Source organism: Branchiostoma lanceolatum, chromosome 4 (assembly GCF_035083965.1).
Source record: "Branchiostoma lanceolatum isolate klBraLanc5 chromosome 4, klBraLanc5.hap2, whole genome shotgun sequence".
In the NCBI taxonomy this organism is placed as follows: domain Eukaryota; kingdom Metazoa; phylum Chordata; class Leptocardii; order Amphioxiformes; family Branchiostomatidae; genus Branchiostoma; species Branchiostoma lanceolatum.
This window is the reverse complement of record NC_089725.1, coordinates 15,285,100-15,305,894: the sequence shown is the minus strand read 5'-3', so window position 1 is coordinate 15,305,894 and position 20,795 is coordinate 15,285,100. Positions and strand designations below refer to the sequence as shown.

General features: G+C 42.1%; 1 protein-coding gene across 16 annotated transcripts in view; it reads right to left on the bottom strand.

Moving 5' to 3' along the window:
• LOC136432837 (nesprin-1-like) overlaps window positions 1-20,795 on the bottom strand; it is a 135,682-nt gene that overhangs the window by 77,152 nt on the left and 37,735 nt on the right. For 14 of the 16 annotated variants that reach the window (XM_066424374.1, XM_066424377.1, XM_066424376.1 and 11 more), the window contains 35 exons: window positions 20,133-20,300; window positions 19,664-19,813; window positions 19,105-19,248; window positions 18,802-18,981; window positions 18,428-18,571; window positions 17,772-17,939; window positions 17,496-17,630; window positions 17,216-17,377; window positions 16,877-17,100; window positions 16,540-16,648; window positions 12,990-13,202; window positions 11,712-11,849; window positions 11,088-11,279; window positions 10,602-10,727; window positions 10,042-10,218; window positions 9,574-9,723; window positions 9,156-9,281; window positions 8,759-8,938; window positions 7,644-7,961; window positions 7,124-7,450; window positions 6,564-7,003; window positions 6,213-6,399; window positions 5,383-6,024; window positions 5,069-5,215; window positions 4,703-4,876; window positions 4,179-4,514; window positions 3,660-3,866; window positions 3,349-3,456; window positions 2,756-3,076; window positions 2,373-2,536; window positions 1,936-2,091; window positions 1,467-1,629; window positions 1,004-1,168; window positions 666-830; window positions 295-456 (listed from right to left, as the gene is read on the bottom strand). In XM_066424374.1, the coding sequence (XP_066280471.1) occupies window positions 295-456; window positions 666-830; window positions 1,004-1,168; window positions 1,467-1,629; window positions 1,936-2,091; window positions 2,373-2,536; window positions 2,756-3,076; window positions 3,349-3,456; window positions 3,660-3,866; window positions 4,179-4,514; window positions 4,703-4,876; window positions 5,069-5,215; window positions 5,383-6,024; window positions 6,213-6,399; window positions 6,564-7,003; window positions 7,124-7,450; window positions 7,644-7,961; window positions 8,759-8,938; window positions 9,156-9,281; window positions 9,574-9,723; window positions 10,042-10,218; window positions 10,602-10,727; window positions 11,088-11,279; window positions 11,712-11,849; window positions 12,990-13,202; window positions 16,540-16,648; window positions 16,877-17,100; window positions 17,216-17,377; window positions 17,496-17,630; window positions 17,772-17,939; window positions 18,428-18,571; window positions 18,802-18,981; window positions 19,105-19,248; window positions 19,664-19,813; window positions 20,133-20,300 (7,068 nt within the window). Of the gene's footprint in view, window positions 1-294; window positions 457-665; window positions 831-1,003; window positions 1,169-1,466; window positions 1,630-1,935; window positions 2,092-2,372; window positions 2,537-2,755; window positions 3,077-3,348; window positions 3,457-3,659; window positions 3,867-4,178; window positions 4,515-4,702; window positions 4,877-5,068; window positions 5,216-5,382; window positions 6,025-6,212; window positions 6,400-6,563; window positions 7,004-7,123; window positions 7,451-7,643; window positions 7,962-8,301; window positions 8,320-8,758; window positions 8,939-9,155; window positions 9,282-9,573; window positions 9,724-10,041; window positions 10,219-10,601; window positions 10,728-11,087; window positions 11,280-11,711; window positions 11,850-12,196; window positions 12,639-12,989; window positions 13,203-16,539; window positions 16,649-16,876; window positions 17,101-17,215; window positions 17,378-17,495; window positions 17,631-17,771; window positions 17,940-18,427; window positions 18,572-18,801; window positions 18,982-19,104; window positions 19,249-19,663; window positions 19,814-20,132; window positions 20,301-20,795 lie in introns of those variants that run through there. The other 2 variants (XM_066424388.1, XM_066424389.1) reach the window with 2 other exon arrangements.

The window sequence follows — 20,795 nt, the reverse complement described above, 5'->3', positions numbered from 1 at the left end:
AATGATACAATCTTTGTTCCAGGGCATTTTTACAAACTTCCACACCTTACTTTGAATACTATTTTTCCTTCTTCTTCATTCTGCTGCCATGCAGTGTTCTGGATCAATTCAAGCCACCCTGGACACTCAACTACATTGAGTTTCCTACTTGTTCACTGTCAGTTCAAATGTTTTACAGGTGCCTGTGACAACACTGGGAATACCAGGACATACTGTCAGAATGTCGGATAAAAGTAGTGGATTGTTCATCTTTGTTGTTTGACTGCAGTGAGTAAAGACAGATCTAAAGATTACCTGCTGTTTGTTCAGTTGAGATCTCTTCTCTTTGAGGTCAGCTACAAGGGGCAGGTTTTTATCCAGGGTGGACTCTGTCTGCTGCAGCCATTTTGTCAGCTCATCCAGGCTCTCCTGGTAGCTGCCCCACTGAAGGAGGCTGTTTTCTAGACTAGCCTTGGTCTGAAAATAAATAAAAAATCTCCTAAATGTGTACAAAAAAAGATTCTGTCATTACTAAAAATTTACACTAAGTCTTTACATTGTGTACTTCACTTTTCTATGTGTCTGTGTTATCAAAGAAATTGAATGAAACATTGCAAACATTTGTTGATTTTATTTGCATCTACAATGAATCAATGAGAAGTAAAAGAATGATGTCATGGCCTTACCTCAGAAGCAGAACTGCCGAATGCCTGCCAGTCCTTCCGTAGAGACTCCAGCTGCTGTTGTATGATGCTCCTGCCTTCTGGTGCCGTGTTCTCCATGGTTTTCTCACCCAGCCCTACAGCCATGTTCAACTTCAGCTCACCCTGCTGTTTAGATGCTAGCAACAGCTGAAAATACAACATCACAAACTTTAAGTTGTAAATCATTCCCTTTACCTGAAACTTTAGATAACAGAAAATCTATCGTAGCTGGAAAATCTATCTTGATACATTTTACATGTAAACAATATGCTTTCCATTTTATGAACTCTCTTTGAGATGGTACACAAGGATTGTCCTACCTGTACATCTGCCAGTCTTTTCTCAATCTGCTCCCTGGAGCCCGATGTATTGGCCAGTGATGTGAGCTGGTTCTTGGCGTCCTCCAGCCAGTCCTGAGCCTCCTGTAATCCCTGCTGGTACTCCTCGTGTTGGGCCACCTGTTGGCCACACTGGCTCAGGATGTCCTGTAAGGCAAAGATTTACAAAACTGTTACATTTAAAGAAGACCACTTGTTTATTTTTTGCATAGATGATAAAACTAGAAGCACTGACAATAGGTTAACATTTCCCATACAAGTTACTTTTTCTAAACAATGATATCATATTTAATGTTTCAGATTTGCATAGCTGAGATATGATAAAAACATGAAATATGTCTTTCAGTTTTGACTAATTTCTCTTTTCAGGGTAAGTTAGAACTACTAGCTTTTACAACAAATGTGTTGCATGTGTGATGATACAACTGGTATGATCTGAAGTCACCTTGATTGTATTGGTGAGGCCCTGGTGCCTTCCTGACAGTAGGCTGACTTTCCTAGCCAGGTTGTTCTCATGGCTGTCTTTGCTGCCCAAATCTAGTGCTTGTTCCTTCAGGCCACTCAGAGCAGCAGCATGGTCAGTCACATCCTGCTGGATATGCTGGAATCTACAAAATGTATACAATATTGAGTCAGAAATTGTCAGTGAAGAGTTACTGGGAAACTATCTAGAAGTACAAAATACATATTCTTTTCTTCTTGCCTAGTTGACAACCACTTTTGCTTTCAGTGTACAATGTTTGGAATGCTGAAATCTACATATAGTACAGTTGGCAAATGATTAACAACAGTCATATTACAAACCTTCAGACTTAAAGAAACATCTTATTGTCACTGAAAGGTTATGAATATTTGTCCCATAGTATGCAAAAATATAGACTTGTTAGTTTGGTGACATTATGCTCTGTACCAACCTTTGCATCTGAGACTTCTTCAAAGCCAGGTCAGCCTTGAGTGAAAACTCTGTCCCTACAGAAGCCTCAGCTTCCTCTAGCCATTTGTCAAACTTCTGTTGTTTCTCTTCAAAGTCCTTATGTTGGACCAGGGCTTCCTCCATGGATGCCTTGGACCTTTTGATGCAATTAAACAATGGTTGTGTTTACTAAAATTGCACTGGTTCATACACTGTATGTTGGTGCACAGATATCAAAGTGACATCCATTTTTCACTGATGTTATGCCAGAACAAAATGTCTTGTACATACTGTCAAGAACATGTTTTTACATGTATATATGTTAGCAGGTAGAAACTTTTCTCTTAAGATACTCTCCTGGATGTCATTACTGCATCTATCATAATCATATGGCATAACCAATAGATATGTACAAAGTGTCCAACATCAACATCATACCGTTTTGCATTGGTGATGAGTGTTTCCCATTCCTGCCTGACAGAGGTGAGCTGGTGAGAGATGCTGTCTGAAGTTGCTGATGGCAGGACATCAGAGAGACATTCTCCTTGTTGTTCAGCTGCAGCCATCTTGGGTTCCCCTGCACTGACCTTAGACAGAGCATCCTGAGGCAAAAAAAATAACAGCATTATAGTTTGAACATTTACAATGCTAGATACCCATGGCATATCTTTTTAAGCTGTTTGCCAGTGAATCTACAGGTATCAAACAGAATTCTGCCACCATAGCTGTCAAAATACAATTATATTAGAATTTCGAAGCAGATTGATTTTGCAAAAGAATAGTGAACTGATAATTCACATATTGTCATGTGAGTACAGTACCTGTATCTGGTGCAGTTTGTTCTCGATGTCTGCCTGTTCTCCTGTTGGCTCTGTACAGGCAGCCACAGTATCCTTGTATGGCTTCAGCCATGCATGCAGCTCCTCCACAGTTGTATTAAACCTCTGATCCAGGGTGTGCTCCAGATGCCCCTGTACCTTTTCAGCTGATAAGCAGGCCGAATCGTACTTGGTCCTGACACTGGACACAGCTTGTGTTAATGGCTCCAGATCTGAGGATTGGTACTTTCTGCAGAGGACATTCAGCTTCTCACTAGCAGCCTCCACATCAGCTTGTCGAGACTGCAGCTCTCCTGCTACGTCCTGTAGAAGAAGTGACCACATTGTAATTCTGTTGTACAACGGATGCTTTTAGTTATATGGGACTCTTACAGATTTGCTATTCAAATAACTGTTGTTTGAGGACATTATGTATCTACATGTAGTTGCAAATACATTAAATGATTGGGGCTTTAAGGCAGATAATTGATAATATTTACAGTATTGCATAGGAGGCTTCATTTGCAGACAAACATTAGTGTTCTGAATTTCAAACAGATTGTGAATTGTACTGAAGAAAAGAGAAGATATCTCACCTTGCACTGTTTGATGAGGCCTGAGACATGAGCATCACTGCCCGAGTCATCATCACATCTGGACAGTTTAACCTCCACTGTCTGCAGCCAGGCTAGCAAGTCATCCACCTGGTAAATGTACAGATGTACAGTATGCATCAATGGGTCAATACCCATAGTAGATAGTAAATATAAACCTTAGATGATAACAGATCAATTCCTTTAGATTCGGTTAATCCATGTATGCACCTTAGATGGTAACATCTATTAATAGATAAAGTGTACAAGAATGACAACGTCCAGCAAGCCTTAGATGATGAAACTTTCCTTACCTGTTTCTGCAGTGCCTCCTGCTGTCCACTGAAGTCCTGCAGCACTGCCTGTCCATCAGAGGCCAGTTTCCCAGCCTTACTCAGCTCTGATGAGATGTGGTCCAGCGTGTTGTGTACATCTGATGATTCTCTACCACAGATGCTCTCCAGGGCAGACACCTTTTTCTTCAAAGTTTCAAACTGTTTCTCATGGCTATTAAGATCATCCTAAAATCATAACATAATCATGAATTTAGTATGAAATCAAGACTGGTCAACATCAATACTGTGAAAGTATGACAGATTTTAAAAGAGGCTAAAATGTGACATGGTCTTATGACTGTAATCATTGTTTGTCCCCTTGTCTGTTTTTGAGCATATCATACCCATCCATGCATCAATATAATTGAAAGGACTGCTGTATGTAATGTTTCCTAAAACTAACATCAATCAACTACAAAAGAACACGATAGAAACAAACATATGAGATAGAAAGAAAGGGTTTCAGTAATCATCAAATGATGTTTGGAGTTGACTGACCTGGAACAGCTCTAGTTTGGATTTCACTTTCCCACTGTCCTTGAAGTTGGTGACCTCAGCCTTGAGCTCAGACACAGGTCCTGCCAACCACTGGTCAAAGTCCTGTGTGCTGGCATTGATCTCTTCCCACAGCTTCAGCTGGGCGGTCAGGGACTCCTTCTGCTGTTTGACTTTTTGGCCTAAGTCCAGCCAGCTTTCAATGGATGCATCTAGGCTGGTCTTCACACCCTCAGGTTTGTAGTGTTCTGTGGCCCTCAGTTGCCGCATCAGAAGGTTGCCGTTTGTGGTCAGGTCATCTAGAAGGGGCTGCTGCTTTGCTAGGGTGGATTCAGCTTCCTGTGGATGGAACACAGTTAGTACAATATAGGTTTTTTTGAAACACTCTTATCAAGGGGATCAGGTACAATGTACAGAGAGATTTTCCAGTCATGAAATCTCAATGATAAACATCACTTCCCAATGATACGTTTTTCTCACTCAACTTATTCTTTTAACCAATATGCACTGCACATCTTAATACTGACCTCCAGTTTTTTAAGTTGTCTCCTGACATCCTCCTCTCTGAGCAGACCTGCTCCCCCTGAGGTTGTGCGACTGATGCCCTGCACCATCTCATCCACAGAGGACTTGCACTTCTGGTACAGAGCAAACAGTTCTATCAGGCTGTGGCAGGACGCCTGCCTCTGGCTCAGCAACTCCTGGATACGGACATAAGACATGATGAACAATACATACATTGAGATCCATCCATAATGTAGATCTACATACTTTGCCAATGACTAAACTTTTTTGCCTTCTCTGTATGATGTAAAAAAATATTAAGTGTCTGTGTATAGTTGTATTGACCACAATATGTCCCCTTTCACTCTGAGATACTTAGTTTAGTTCACCTGGACACGTTGAGCTTTGCCAGTTGTGTTCTGTATGTGTTCCTGTACAAGTGGATCCTTCCTGGGATCCAGTGATGTCACCTCACTACCTCTGCTCTTCAGTGAGGTCAAGTCTTGATTGCAACTTTTCAGCTCCTCAAGAAGTTTCTATGAAAGATAAGAAATGAACACTGGTTAAGATATATCTTCAACCCTAATACAAACAAAAGATTACTGAGTCGTAAGTAAGACTTTACTCTTGAAATCTTCACAAGACATAATTTCATTCTCCATCTAACAACTTTGGCATGAGGTACAAAATTGTCTGTCCTCACCTCACAGCCCTTCAACTGAGCCTTGATATTTTTGTTGGTTGGTTCCATTGCACCATGCACCTCCAACTTCCCCTCCACAGCTACCAGCTGCTGCAGCAACCTCTCCTCCTTCTCCAGGAAGACCTTCCAGCAGGTGTCTGCCTGGTCCAGCTGTTCCTGCTTCTTTTGCACCACAGATTTACATTTCTCATGGGAGGATAACAACTGCTCCACATCGTCCCTTATTGCCAGTTTCTTACCACTCTTTGGATCTTTCACTGTTAATTTTGCCTGTTGCAGGGAGGACTCTAGTTTGTTTGATTGCACCTTGTATTCATCTAGGAGTGGTTTTATGTCCTCAATGTCATGTTGCACTTTTTCAAGCTCCTTTGGAGTCTGGTTCTCTTGAGAAGCAGACATAGCATCAACCTCCTTCAGCCTTTCAGAAAGGATTGCAGCTCGGTCCATGTAATGTGACAATGCTGGGAGCGTCTCTTCTCTCTTGGCTATAACATCTTCCGCTGACTCAAAAAGTGTACTAAGTTCTGAATGTCTGTCTGACAGAAATTTGTTCTCTCTGGGATGTTCAGCCACTTCCTTTTGAACCTTGGTCGAGATGCGTTCATACAGCTCCTTTTGGTCTTCCAGTTCAGCTCTTTGTTCCTAAGGTTGTAAAAAAAAAGCAATTGAAATAATGTACAATCTCATTTGCCACTGGAAGAATAATCTTTCTGTAATAACTAACACAATATTTCTGTCAATTTTTGCCATCAAAACAGTCTTTGTACGTACATAGTTGAAAGTGAACTCTATACCAAAGCTCCTTCTACATGGGGGAAGCATGTCCATACCTTCACTTTTCTCTGAGCAGCGTCTAGCTGGTCCCCTGTGATGTTCCCTGACTGGTCCAGCTCCTCCTGGAAGGCTGTGACCCAGCTGGAGAAGCTGCCCATGTCCTGCTCCAGCTGCTTCTGGCTGTCCAGCAGGGCGGAGATGTGAGCCTGTCGATCTGACATGGCATTGGCCAGCTTCTCCCATCTACAATAGTGAGGACAGGGTCAGATTTCCTTGTGCTTTCATGTTTAACACTCGGGTTTACATGTACAGTAATACATGTAATACAAACATTTGTCTGACAGTAATTGGTAATATGAATGTAAATATGAGCGCTTGTGATAAGATAAACATCAGAGGAAACCAACCTCTTCTGAATACTGGAGCTTTGCTGTTCCAGGGCTGTAGCTCCTTCAGGGTTAGCATACTTTCTCAGCATCTGATTGGTCCCCAGCAGCTTATCATACGTCGGGAGGTACCAAGTCAGCTCTTCCACTATGGATGCAGTGGCATCCAGCTCTGCCTGTAAGCCCTGGATGTCTGCAGTATTGACCTCTGTGCTGACCGTGGTTTCCCACTCGTCCAGCTGTTCTTCAAAGCTCTTCAGCTCACTCTCGTACTGCATCCACTGAGTCTGCATGTCGTCCAGCTGGATGGTCCTCTCCTTACTCATCCGCACGACCCTGTCAAAGTGCTGGGACAGCATCTCCACCTCCTCATGCAGCTGTGGCTGGCCCTGCACACGGCCAGAGTACTGGTTCACTGTGGTCAGGGATCTTCTGTGGCTTTCAATATCCCTTGTGGTTCTCTAGAACAAGAGATGTACATTGTATCATATCTATTGAAAGAAAGTAATAAGAGAACTGGCAATACAGTAATGGCCAAATATCAAGTGTTATCAATATTTCTACAACAATCTTTCATTTACCTCATGTTGTTCAACAAACTCCTGTACATCAGCAGAGCAGCTACACTTTGCCAGGTCCTCCAACATCAAGCCTTCTGTTTCCTTCAGCCAGGCCATAAACTTGTCCAGGGCCTGGCGATACTGCTGCCAGTGGCCCAGGTTTGCTGACACCTCCTCCTCCCTGGCCTTCACCTTACTGCACAGATCGTCCCACTGTTTTCTGGCACTTGTTAGCTTCAGCTTGACAGTGGAGTTATGGGAGGAGTCAGAGTCCTTCAGGAGAGTTTGACCTTCTTTCTCCAGAGCGGCTAAAGGTTTGGAAATCTCTTGCACAGCAGCGCTGACAGCCTGGAGAACAGAAGGAACAAAAAGAAGGATTTTTTTTCATTTGGTGTGTATTTCAAACCTGCTTGCTAGAGCCTAACATGACAGAAGCAATGGTATCTACATTGTAAGTGTTCCAGGCAAAACGTTGTATCTTATTCTGGCAGAGGCATGTACAGCTGCTACACTTACAGAGAACAAATTCATCATTCTGTACCTTTGCCCTTTTGAGTTCATCCTCAGGTGCTCCCTGTGGTTCGGATGTTGATGTAAGCTTGCTGTCAGTGCCATGTAACAGTGCTGTAAACTCATCCAGCTGGGAGTACAGATGGGTCCATCTCTCCCCCAGCCCTTCAGCCTGCCTGATCTTCTGCTCGATGGTGGTCTCCAGCGCATGGAAGCGTTTCTCCAGGTCCGCTCTCTGTGTCTGCAGGGCTTTGGTGCCTTGTGGACTGGCAACTTCCCTCAGACTGCTGTTAGCCTCCATGAGGTCCATGAATGAGGGCTTTACATTTTCCACACTATCTTGGAGTTTCTAAAAGCACAAGGAATGAAAATATATCAAAGTGTCGTAACGTATGACCAATTGTAATCTACAAAAAGGACTTTTCAACACTGTAAGCCGAATAGATGTACATGTAGACATTTTGTACGTTATGTTTTGGAAAGTGAGCCAAAAGTGTTCAACACAAATGGCACATCACAATTGAAACAAACCAGACCAGCACACTCAAACTGAAGAAAATAAAACCACACATGGGTCAATCAAAGCCATTCAAAGCCAGAGCAAAGCTTCAAGGTGATTAAGCAGAAATGCATCATAGCACAGATAAGCACCAGGACCAGCACAAAGTGAAAACAGTTAAGGGGTTTACCATGGCACCCACTTCATCTTGCAAGGTCTGTGGAAGTTCATAAGGAGAAGGAAAGTAAGGTCATGTACCAGCTACTTGGACTTGACTATCAAAACTTGTAATCAAGTCCAAGCAGCTGTTTCTAAAGTAGAAAAGCAACAAAGTTGCTGCAGGATACTTTAAACTACAAGAAATGAAACAGAACTGCTACAATGACTGCAAGAAACTGTGATAGTTTGAGGCTGTCTGATGTACAATGTAAGGTCAGTCAAGTTCGTAAAGAAAATAGAGACAGTATGATGGGAATGGCAGCCATGTACATTATGGCTGTTCAGCTAGAATCCCCTTGTATGATATAACCTGTCACAATAATCGATACAGCTATACACATACAGTTGATTAATCAATTAAAGATACTTGACATTGTACAGAAAGTTTAGAAGTTACTCAAAAAATTTAAACCCATTTCTTCCTGTACCTTCATGGTCTGTATGTAAGCCTGGTGTTTCTGTGTGTCTGCTGGGTCCACGTGGCCCTTCAACAGGCTCTCACACTTCTCCAGCCACTTCAGGAAGGAGCTGACATCAGTCTCATACTCCCTCCACTTGTCACGCGATGAAGACAACTCGGTGGCTCTCTCATTGGACAAATCTTCCACCTGACACACATAGATCAGTAGAATGAACAAAGGTAGAAGCATTTTAGGGAGGTATAAGACATGAATTTCCTGTCTAGATGCAATAGACATTAATGTTAAACTGTTAAATTAGACTTCCCCAAATTTGTGACTGACCAACTCCAGTCTTTATCAAGGAATCAATTCAAAGAAGACATTAATGTTGATTAATGTGATCCACATAAAGAGGCATGCTCACCTGTGTGAACCTGTTCTGGATGTCCTCCACCTCCTCCCCCAGGTGAGGCTTACTGATGATCTGCTCAGACTCAGCCATGGCAGCATCAAGGATGGACCTGTGCTCCTCAAGGTCTCTGGAGAACACCTAGGATTCAACATATAAACCCACACCATTACAGAGACATGATAAGACAGTGGTGTTTCTCGTGAGACAAAGTAACTTTTCTGCAAATGGATAGTAACAAGCTGAGTAGACAGATTCAATTTGACTTTGATCCACGCTGTGCCTGTTTGATATGATTTAATTTGACAACATTTTTCTAGTCTTACAGTATGTTACACTATCATTTGATGATCACTTCCAAGAGAAAAACTACTCTGTTTTACTTTCTTCTTATCCTACAGTATACATCAGTCCTGATAACTTATTATATTACCTGCTGTTGCTTAACATGTTCCTCTGCTTGCGTGCTGGATGCAGATTTAGGCAGCTGTTGTCTAAGCGTGCGCTCGACTTGCTCCAGCCATGGCAGCAGCTGCTGGAGGTAGCCCTGATAGGCCTGCCAGTGACCAACATTCTCCTTCACCTAAAACAAAACCAATTCAGCTCTATTGATAGGCCAGGCACTGTTTTTTTTGGGTGCATTTCTTATTTGGCAGCAAATTTTATAGCTTTAACTGTATTCTTTAAACTTTTACTTTGCAGATTGCATTTGACATGCAAAGCATTGCGGGTGAACTGAAGAACACCATGTTTTGACCAGTTCTCCTTAACCTGTAATTAAGTATCATACTTTAGCTCTGATGTAAAATATATCTCTTCTTGACTTCCACAGTACTCGGGCAGGTACTAACATTCACCAAATGAAAATCAAACGAGTTATAAAGTGTACTAAAGTAAATACCTTTGTGTTGAGAGCCTTGGCCCTGGTGCAGAGCATCTCCCATTGCTTGCCAGCTTCCTGCAGCTTGGTCTTGACCGCCAGTGTTTCTGCATCGGTTGCATCTGGAATTAAGTTCTGACCTTCTTTTTCAAGGGCTTCCAGGTCTTCATACTTGTCGAAAATCTCAGTGCAGATGCCCTGAAATCAAAAGAAATGGTTAAGACTTCTGTCTTAAAGTCTGTTTGTCCAGATAAAGTTGTGCAATAGGAACTAAAGTTGAAATACTGTAAATGCATTTAATTTCACATGCGTACGGTTTTGATTTCGCGCTAAGAGGAAAATGGAATGTTTCTGGTGGCTTTAGCGCTATAGTCACAAACTGCTACAGTATTGGACAAAGATGTTTGTGGTGGTTTTAAGTTTGCGGTGACACGGTTGCCGCGAAATGTCTACAGTTACAGTATGTTTAAAGAAAAAAATTTTAATTCAAGGAATTTTGTAATGCAAGGAAGTCAAGACAGAGTGAACTAAAGCTGTGAACTTAAAATTTAACAACTAACAAACTGTTAATCTCCACTTACCTTGGCCTTGTCAAACAGCACTTCTGGGCTGTCTGTGGCTTGTTCTACCTTGGCCAGTTTGGCACCTGATGTCTGAATCCAGCTGTTAAACCGGTCTAACTTGGCATAGAAGTCCTCCCATCTCACCTGTTGGGTTGTCAACAATATTTCACACCAATCATCTAAAATTAGCTTATACATCACACCTCTTTGTATTGCATACCCGGTAATAGTGTAAAGCACCAGGTTTGTACTGACGAGTAGAAGTTGCATATCTGGACATATTGATCTATTTTGTTACATGTATATCTCTCTTAATCACTAGCTAAAACAGCAATGACGTGAACAACAAAACAATGTCATGGTATCTTTGGAAGTCAAAGTGTCATATTAATGCTAACACAGAAATAGAATGTATCCCAGTGAAATTTCATGGTTGCTTTAAGTATCATCAGAAATTCACAGCAGGTAAAAAGACACATATGAGTTTCTGTAAAGATGCGCCACCTGTAAGTTCTCCATGGCTGTGAGGTTGTCCTGCAGGTCCTGTTGGAGTGTGGCACATCTCTGCTTCAGGTCTGCTGCCTCCTTATCCCAGACAGCCTTGTCTCCAACACCAGGCATGGCGGACATCTGAGACAACATGGACTCCAGACTGGCCAGCTGGGAGGCCAGCTTGTTCTGCTGAGGTTTCAAGGACTGAAAAGATGGCAGAATCTCAGTGGAAGGATATTTGTTTCAAGTCGACATTATTAACACAAAGTTTCCAGTCCTCAAAGGGATGCTTGAGTCAGTTGGCCTTGACGATGTTTAAGAATGCCTCCCCTGTAACGTTACGTGCGTTGTAAATTAATGCGGTAGATCGTTTGGAAAAATGAAAGAATGCAAAATCAAAACAGACTCGTAGTCATTTCTTTATTTTCAGCAAAGGGTCATGTTTTCTTTGTGCTAGTGTTTCTGACTAACAATACACCCTTCGCCCATGGTGGTGCGGTCCAGCTGGGCATTTCGCATAATTGCACCAGCCGGATAATTGCACCAAAAACGCTGACAAATGGGTGGTGCAGTTAAGCGGATTCTACTGTACAAAGAAATTGCTGTGCTAAATTTTTGATTGGCAGTAAAACATACCTGGAGTGATTGCACATTTTCTCCAACTGTTTGTAGCCCACCCTTTTGGGAAGCCTCTTCTATGTCCTCCCTGATGTTGTCCATCTCACGGAGGGCCGCCGTCTTCTTCTGTTTGAACTCCTCCAGCAGGCGGTCCTCCTGAAGCAGCACAACAAAAAGTCCATTACATAACAGATATTTTGTCTATAAAGGTACAGGTAGGGGGCTCACCTAAGTTTTCAGCAATGGACGGATGCTGTTGGCAATGATAAGCAAAGAAAAAACACCAGAACCCCTCTCGAATAGATATCATGATGAGGGCACTTTCTGCCTTGAAACAGGGAAGCATTTCAAAATTCACCATCACCAACATCTTTTTCTTTGTGGGACAAGGAGAGGATTGGTTACACTACAATCCACCATTTGTAAAGCAGGAAGCAAAAGCATGGGAATCCCTACATCTAGACAGAGCCACCCCTTCACCTTCACCATGGCAACATAGGTACCTGGTGACCCCCGGGACTGTGGGAGTGTCTTTTGGCCTGGTTCATCATGTACTGTACTTTGGGTGGTACTGCTGGGATATCAAACACAAGCCTGCCATCTGGCAATCTTCTCAGCTTCCCTCCAGTGATAGAAACTTTCACTTGGCGAGGTCCTAAGGGTGCTGGAGGTGGTGACTCCTCAGGTAAACCACCACCAGACATACCCATCAGGTCAACATCATGGGTGAACTTGACCTTCTCTTGTGACTTTTTGGGATCTTTCGCCTCCCAAGTGATCTTGCACACAGTACCTGGACTTTTCTGTTGGGGAGGCGAGGACGGAGGTGTGGACGGAGGTGTTTGCCATGCTTGGCTATCTGAGTCATTCCCACAACCTTTCTCCATTGTTGGTGAGGCACAAGAGGGAGGGGAGGACGGAGGTGTTTGCCAGTGTTGGCTAATAAGTTCCATCTCAAGATTCTCCTCTATTGTACATGCCTCTTGGAGTGATCCTTCTAGAGCACCAATGTTGTTGGACAGTCCATCACTGGTCAAGTGTTGCTGTGAATGGGGAAATGGCTACAGGGCTTACTAAAATGTCATTAATGTTGCCTTAGAGCCCCACACCATTATCATATTGCACTGAAATCCATGAATTACAAGACTAACCTATTTTTCTAAATCTTGAAAAACTGATTGGTGTATGAATGTAAGGATATGATGTCAACACACAAATGGTTGACATATTTCAATCGAGTAAACATCTGATGTGTGGATGATGATAGTATTTCCCATGATGTAGGTCTGTTCTTACCTCCTCCTGCTGCATGGCCTGCTCAGCCTGCTGCACCCTGTCCCCTGCCTGCTGCACGGACCCGTCCAGCCTGTTGTACCGCTGCACCAGGTCCTGCAGCTCCTTCTGGTGAGCGACAGCCTCGGGATCCTGGCTGCCTCCTGTCAGAGTCTTCAGGGTTGTTGTCAGCCACTGGACATCACCAGCACGGGCATCTTTGTACTTCAGCAGGGTCTGGTGGACAGAGAGACAAGAAGTTCTAAGCTTCCCCTGTTAAAGTGAAATTCAAGCTTCCCCACTACTTGCACTTGCCTAAGATGTGCATTTCATACTTATTACTGTAAGTCTACTTAGATCCGCGGTATAATTAGATCCGCGGGATCCGCGGCGACCTCTGTGCCGCGAATCAATTTCCCCGTGGATATGTTTATCGTACTTTTGCCCCCCTCCCCACATATACGAGTGAGCTCGACTTCAGGGAAAAGCGACACATAAACAATGCACGCGATTGTGTAAAACATGACAAGCTTTTACACAGTACATACGAGTTAACAAGTGATATTACATATGATTCGCAGGAGTTTGGCCGAGCGGCGTCGCTACTCCCGACCGCTACACACATAGAGTAATTTACCGAGAAATCAGAAAATAACTATGGAGATACACGCCACAATTTTGGCTTTGCATTGTTGTTACGGGCGTGGGGACGCTCTTTTGTTTCTTGCTGTTGTTATGCTTGCAAACCATCGATATCGGTGCCTTTGACATATGTTGATCTCATTAAAAACCTGTTTTTCAAGAAGGCCAGCAAAAATACGTAAAGAAAAAAAAAGATTTTCGCCCGAGCATTTGAGTCCCTACGCTGTGATTTGCCGCCATTCGCCGCCATTTGTGGTCGTATTCGGTGGAGAATCTATCCCTTTAATTTTCTTCCCGTGGAAATTCTGCTTAGGTAGGGTAGATGAGTCGTGCTTACGCCGTGATTTTACTTCAAAATACAGCGCACTAGCGGCAAGGGCCGGGCTGGGCCGCCATCTTTGTTTACTCTTGTTTACCGCCTGTTCTAAGCGCTGATTGGTTTGAGTCAGAAAAACTTTGCTCTGATTGGTTGACTGCAAGATTTCACGTGATCACAAGGCGGGAATTCCCTGTCACAGTTTCGGCGTGGACCGCATTTTCTGACGATTTTGAAGCAGTTTTGTGGCGACCTTCGTAACATTTTTGATTTTTAAAAATTAACCAAACATTTTCTGATGGAAGTATTCAGTTATTTTTTTCTACTCATCGCCCAGCGCGAATTTAGAACCGCCGCGGATTCTCCATTTGCCCGAAACCGCGGATTTTAGGCCCCGCGGATCTAAGTAGACTTACAGTATTACTTATTATTGTACACTTCAAAGAAAAATCAACTTTCTACATTGTGGATTTTGTACCCTGGCTACATTAAGGAATTACGTCTTATGAAAATTACCCATCTATAGTCTCACTGTTGGACCAGAAACTACCACTTTCATATATAATTAAAAGCAGGCCATTTAACAAACAAAAATTCAACGTATGCCTTGATAAACAATTCTAACAAGAGTTCGGAGACCTCATATCTCCATGAACTATTCTGATTATGCAAATAACTTCCACATTCACATAATATATGCCCGGTCATATAGACCTTAAACTAACTTACACATGTCACAATATTGACAGTCCAACCATTTACCATTTAATAGATATGGCACTTTTGCATTAACTATGCAAATAAGGAATGCATTTGCATAATTGGTATTTGTTGATGTTCCACCTGCCATAAACTACATATACTATATGTATTTGAGCCATATAATGCAAAACACTGCAAATGTAGATTTCGTCATTAATTATGCAAATTTAGTTCCTATGTGCATAATGTGAACTTCATTATGTACATCTCTGTTTAAGCGACAGGTGTCCCAGCGATTTCGCACCCACCTGATCTCGCACCCCCCGGTGCGAAATCGCTAGCGATCTTGCACCCCCCAGCTAGTGATTTCGCACCCCCTCCTCGCACTCCCTAGTGATTTTGCACCCCCCCCCCAAACATTTCGAAAGTTGCTCTGTCTGTGCAGCAATTATATTTAAAACTGCATTTTAGTACAATAAAGCCATAGTTTAACGTGGCAATCGAGAGTATTACAAGTTGCTGTGTCTGACAGAACAAACATCTAAGACTCCGGGAACCCATGCCCTGGACTAATGTAACGCTACTAGTATTTCAGCACAGCGCGATGATAGTGACTCTCTGTGCACGATGATTCGTTGCAAATATTGTTCCGTAGTGCCAGGAGGAATGTACGATAAGTTCATAGTTTTATTTCAGTATTCATAATTGATTTTTAAAACTATTTTAGAGACTTGAATAACATTTTATCATTTGAATTATATCATATATTGAATGGATGACGAATGTTGAATAGGGTTAGAAAAAAAATTATCGAAGCCTGGTCCCGTCGGAAAAATGAAATCTTATGACATTTCTGAGTAAGAATTATTAGTTATTCAATGTTAAAAACTACGGGATAAAAAAAGTCACTACTAGGATTTGAACCCACGAACCATTTAAAATTGCTGGAGGGATCATTATTGAAAGTTACTTGTTTTTGCATTTAAAATAAAGTTTAAATACATTCAATTTGATGTGTTGTCTTGCCTTTGTTCATCAATAAGCAAAGGAACATACCTAGTCAAAAGAACATGAAAGGTAAACAAAAGGTAATTTTTGTTATATATACTCGTAAAACAATTACTGTATGTTGGCATTATCATATTACAGGAACTGAAATTCCAATCAAAACCACGCATGAAGTAACGTTCATTTACTATCATTCACATTCAATTTTTTTTAAAGATATCATCTGATAGTTGCCACTGTGAATTATGAATGCCGTAACAGAACACATACTATAGTAGGGGTGAACAAAATGATTGGGGGGGGGGGGGCAAATCCCTAGCGATTTGCACCCCTGGGGGTGCGAGATCACCAGAGGGGTGCAAAATCCCTAGTGATTTCGCACGGGGGGGGGGGTGCAAATTCACTAGGGATTTCGCACCGGGGGGTGCAAATTCACTGGGGGTGCGAGATCGCTGTGACACCGGCATACTAAATATCAAGGAAAGCCGTCTTTTCTTTGTTCAGTTAATCTCCTTGGAAGACTTTGACAAAAACGCCCCCGCAGTTCCGGAGCAAGCTGCTATGGGGCTCAAACCTACACCACTTCTTTCTCATATTGCAAGCTACCTGCCACCAAAAAAAATCAAGACCATAGCACGTCCAGGTCTACGTCCAAATGATACAAAAAACTGAAGTTTTGCTGCAGTACCAAGGTCACATACCAGGGGGCATAAAATCGACCCTGATCTTCGTCTTACCGACACCTACCCACATACCAAATATCATCGTAATCCATCCAGCGGTTCTTGCGTTATGCTGACTACAAAACTCAGGAAACACAAACACACAGACAGACACACAGACACACCCAAAACTATATCTCCATTTTTCATGGAGATGAAAACATGTGATTGGGTAATTAATTACCTCCAGTTTTGCCTTGTACATTTCAAACTCCTCCTTGCTGGGAACTGTGCTGGACAGATCTCTCAGGGACTTCTCTTCCCCCTCCAGCCAATGGCTGAATGTTTTCAACCTAAGAAAGAGTAAATAGCATTTTTGAACCCAGTCAATATAGTCTAAAACACATTTCAGCATGGTGAAATCTGCCAAAATACAGGAGATACATTGTACTGCTGTTACCAAAATGTCTAGCTTGCAACATTATCATTTCTAATCCCTTGGGAAAAAAATCATACACAACACATCAATCATGATCTACATGTAGGTGATGCTTCAAGTTTAACCTAATGTAATTTTTAACCTTTCTCTGTACTGGCTCCATTGCTGAAGTCTTTCCAGAATCTTCTTGTAGATGACCTCCACCTCAGCACGAAGTTCTCCATATCTCATCTTATACTCCGTGTAGGCATCCTCCAGGGAGGAGTCATCCTTCTTTATGGCCTTCATCTTCTTTGTGGCATTCTCCATCAGATATTTGCACTCTTCACAGATGCTGAAGAATCCGCCCTCCTTGTGGAAGTAATTCTACAATACACAGAAACAGAGGATTTTGAATGTTAGAAATATGGGACCAGACATTAGATCAATCAAAATCTACCTTCAACAAGTATACTTGTATCAAAAATATAACTTTTCGTACCTTATGTCTATCCAGCAGTTTTTCAGGGCTGTGTTTTGCATTGAGCAGCTTGATCTCTTCGGACAGTTCTGCCTCTGTCTCTGTCAGCTTCTTCTTCAACATCGTCTCCGGCTTCTGGAACTGCAGCCTAGCAAGGCGGATGGGCGCCTTCCCTGTTATAGCCTGGAGAAACAAATGCACAACATGTTATCATATGCACCCAGCAACATTGTGAATCAAATCATTAGTCCAACCGTGTCATCACGAGCTGAGAAACACAGAAGTGGAGAGGATGACCCACCTTCCAGCTGTCCTGAGTGTCCTGTATCTTCCTCTGCTGCTGTGTGCGAGTTGGCTCTGGCATCTCCTGCATGTGCTTCTCAGCTACAGTCAGGTACTCTCGTGGGATGGTCTCATCCATTGCATTGAAGAAATCCTGGGGATAATCAAAAGTATGGCTAGCATTAGCTTTATTGTGATGGGGAGTATACATGTATGTTGTGCATCACACAAAAACATATTAAATATACAGCAGTCAACAGATTTGCTCATGATGATTACAAGACTGAACACATACCAGATGACCCGTGATGAGTTTATCTATCTGGGTTCCCTCCTGTCCCAGGACAGCCTCTGCCTCCTTCAGTTTCTTGTCCACATCTGCCTGTCTCCGGCTGAAGTCCCTCCATGTCAGCAGGACACTGTTAAGTTTCTTCTCCCACTCAGATGCAATGTCCATGCAGTTCTGCAGACAAGACGTGAGAAATGTAAAATGTAGATTAAGCAATTAAGAGCTAGACTGAATTTAATATCGTGAAGATTTATGTTACAGTCACACCTTAAATTTTGTACAATTATGATATCAAAGTATGCCTTTATGTCTAACAAGACTGTTAAGCCATAGCCAATGTTGTAGGGCTGATGTGAATTAGGGTTTTGCCATGGTCAATATTGACCGACTGCCAATTTGAAAGTGTAGTTAACTGAAGTAAATATTGACCAACGGAGGCCATATATACATAAAATGGTTATCAGTGATTGGAACAACTTGATACATGTACATGTATGTCTGACTTAAGTTTACAATCAGCTTATAACTTAATATGACAATACTAATTTTGGCTGTTAGCACAGTACTTTTACAATTCAGAATGAATAAACTAAATGGCATATATAACTTATCATTCAGTACACAAGTTAATATGAAAGACTGTAAAGTTGTGTTCCTTGTACCTGGAACCTGGTAATGATGTCAGTCATCCGTATCTCCACGATGGACTTGTCCATGTTGTCTGAACACAGACTCAGCACCTTGCTCAGCTCTTTGTTCCTGGCCTCCAGTTTGGAGCGGATCTGCTTGTGACTGATGAAGAATTGCTGAAGGAGAAAACACAAATATGTATTAGTTTATAGTTTTTAGCTTTTACCATTCAGCAATGAAAGAAAATAGCCAAGGAAAACAATAGTCAGTTAACAAAACAGACTAAATTTTCCAGTTGATTTAGTGGTGGACAACAACTATTGTGTCATCCCATAACACAGTCAATATAACAGAAACCATGGCTTTCATCATAATAAGTTCATGTCCCTGTTCTTTGTTTCAGTACCTGGTGAGACTTGATCCTCTCCTCCAGCTGCTCCAAGCTTGCCTCCACTTTGTGTGACAGGAGAAGCTTCTCTGCCTGGTCCAGCCAGCGGGTGATCTCCAGGCATCCATGTTCCAGAGCCTCCAATGGCTCCTGCATCTCTGTGCACAACCTCATTCCAACAGGAACAGTCTCTCGCACCTAGGAGGTAAAACACAGTCAAATACTGTAAACAGGGCACATTTTCGTTGATACATTAGACATTTTTAGATGCAATCTCCATGAATTAATCAAGGCAAGCTCAATCAAGGGAAGGTTTCTGACCTTGAGAAATCTGTCCTTGATGTCCTTGAGGGCCTCAAACATGGTCTTGACCTGGTCTGGTGGTGTCTCCTTTACCAGAATCTGTCCGAGTTTGGACAGGGCTTTGATGGCACTCTCCTGGGCAGGGATCTCTGCATTTATGTCCTGGTGAGGGGACACACACATTGTCAGGAGAAGTTTGTCAGTTGTTGCATATGTTCCAGATTGGACAAATGGATAGGCATACTGACCAGTTGTCAATACCAGTATGTGATGATCACTGAGTTAATTGCATGTATTTCACACTTTTCAAAACTGTATTGTCTTCACCACCAACATCAGACAACAACTTTAGCTGAGTATTTTGTATATAAGCTGAAAAACATCTTGAAGCTTGGCCATGTTGATTTGATTGATATATGGAAGAATCTATATTTCAGTATATCAGACTTTAGTTTTGTTCATCCTTCCTGACCACATATATTTTATGATGAAATCAACATGGCCCTACATGACAGCAGAAACAACATTGTCCTCAAACTGAGTTTAAAACCAAAGCAACAAAGATATAGCTGCTCACCTCCAGGTCCTGTACATACTCCTTGATGGAGACATAAGTCACCTGCACAGGATTCTTCAGAACCTTCTCAGCCTTGGTCAGCCAGTCTGTCAGCCGTTTGGTTCCCATCTGATATTCCCGGTTCATCTTACTCACTTCCCCTTCCTTTACCTGGTGAGAGAGAGGAAATGTTTGTTGGTTAGCAAGAAATCCATATCTTCCACTGTAATGTTCACCTTCATAGGCCAGGTAATACAGGCTTCTTCATACAATGTGGAGTTGACACTGTACAGTAACACAGTCAATCTGTAAAATTCAAACAGTTCTGCAATATGAGGCAAAACAATGCACATGTATGTACAAACACCAATAACCAAAATATGCCTCCTACTGACACAGACTATCCGCAGTGAACTCATCCTTGCAACTAGTTGACTAATTAGTATTAAGTACAATAGACAATGCATAATCATTGTATAACAATTATCACCTGGTCTTTGACAGAGTCAAACAGGTCCTTCCACCTGCCATTGATGAGCAGTAGCTGTTGTTGGATATCTAGGGAGACAGTTTCATTGGTGATCTCAATCAGGAAGTTCCCTGTCTCATTCAGCAGAGTTTGTCTGTCCTGCCACTGGAACAAGTCCTGGAAGTACTCCTGCACAGGAGGGTGTGGTCAAAGAGCAGACACCTCAGTCGCATGTTTAACAGTTCTAAAACCTGAATGTACAGTTAGCTGAGTTGGCCTGTATCTTCAGAAAAAGACACCACTGTGATAAAATTATCACCACAGTATCGATTGAAGAAATCGGGAAATACGGAATAAATCGCTATAATTTTGTACACTGCTCAATGATCATAGTGATTTGATCTCTGCAACCTGTTGTTAACCCACGCCTCATGTTTTGAGGGAAACTATTGTCTTGGTAAAAAGCAGAAAAGAGTAAAAGTGAATCATTGACTCAAAGTACTAACAGACCTTGCATTCCAAAATTTCAAATTCCCATCAAAAGTTAATCTTTAACCCTTTTCAACCATGAGAAATGCAGCTATATTGTGCTAAAAAAAAACATCATTGAATCCATCTAGTAGTGACAAAACCAACACTGATATTGTACTAACACTTGGAACAGACAGAACAAGAGATTAATCT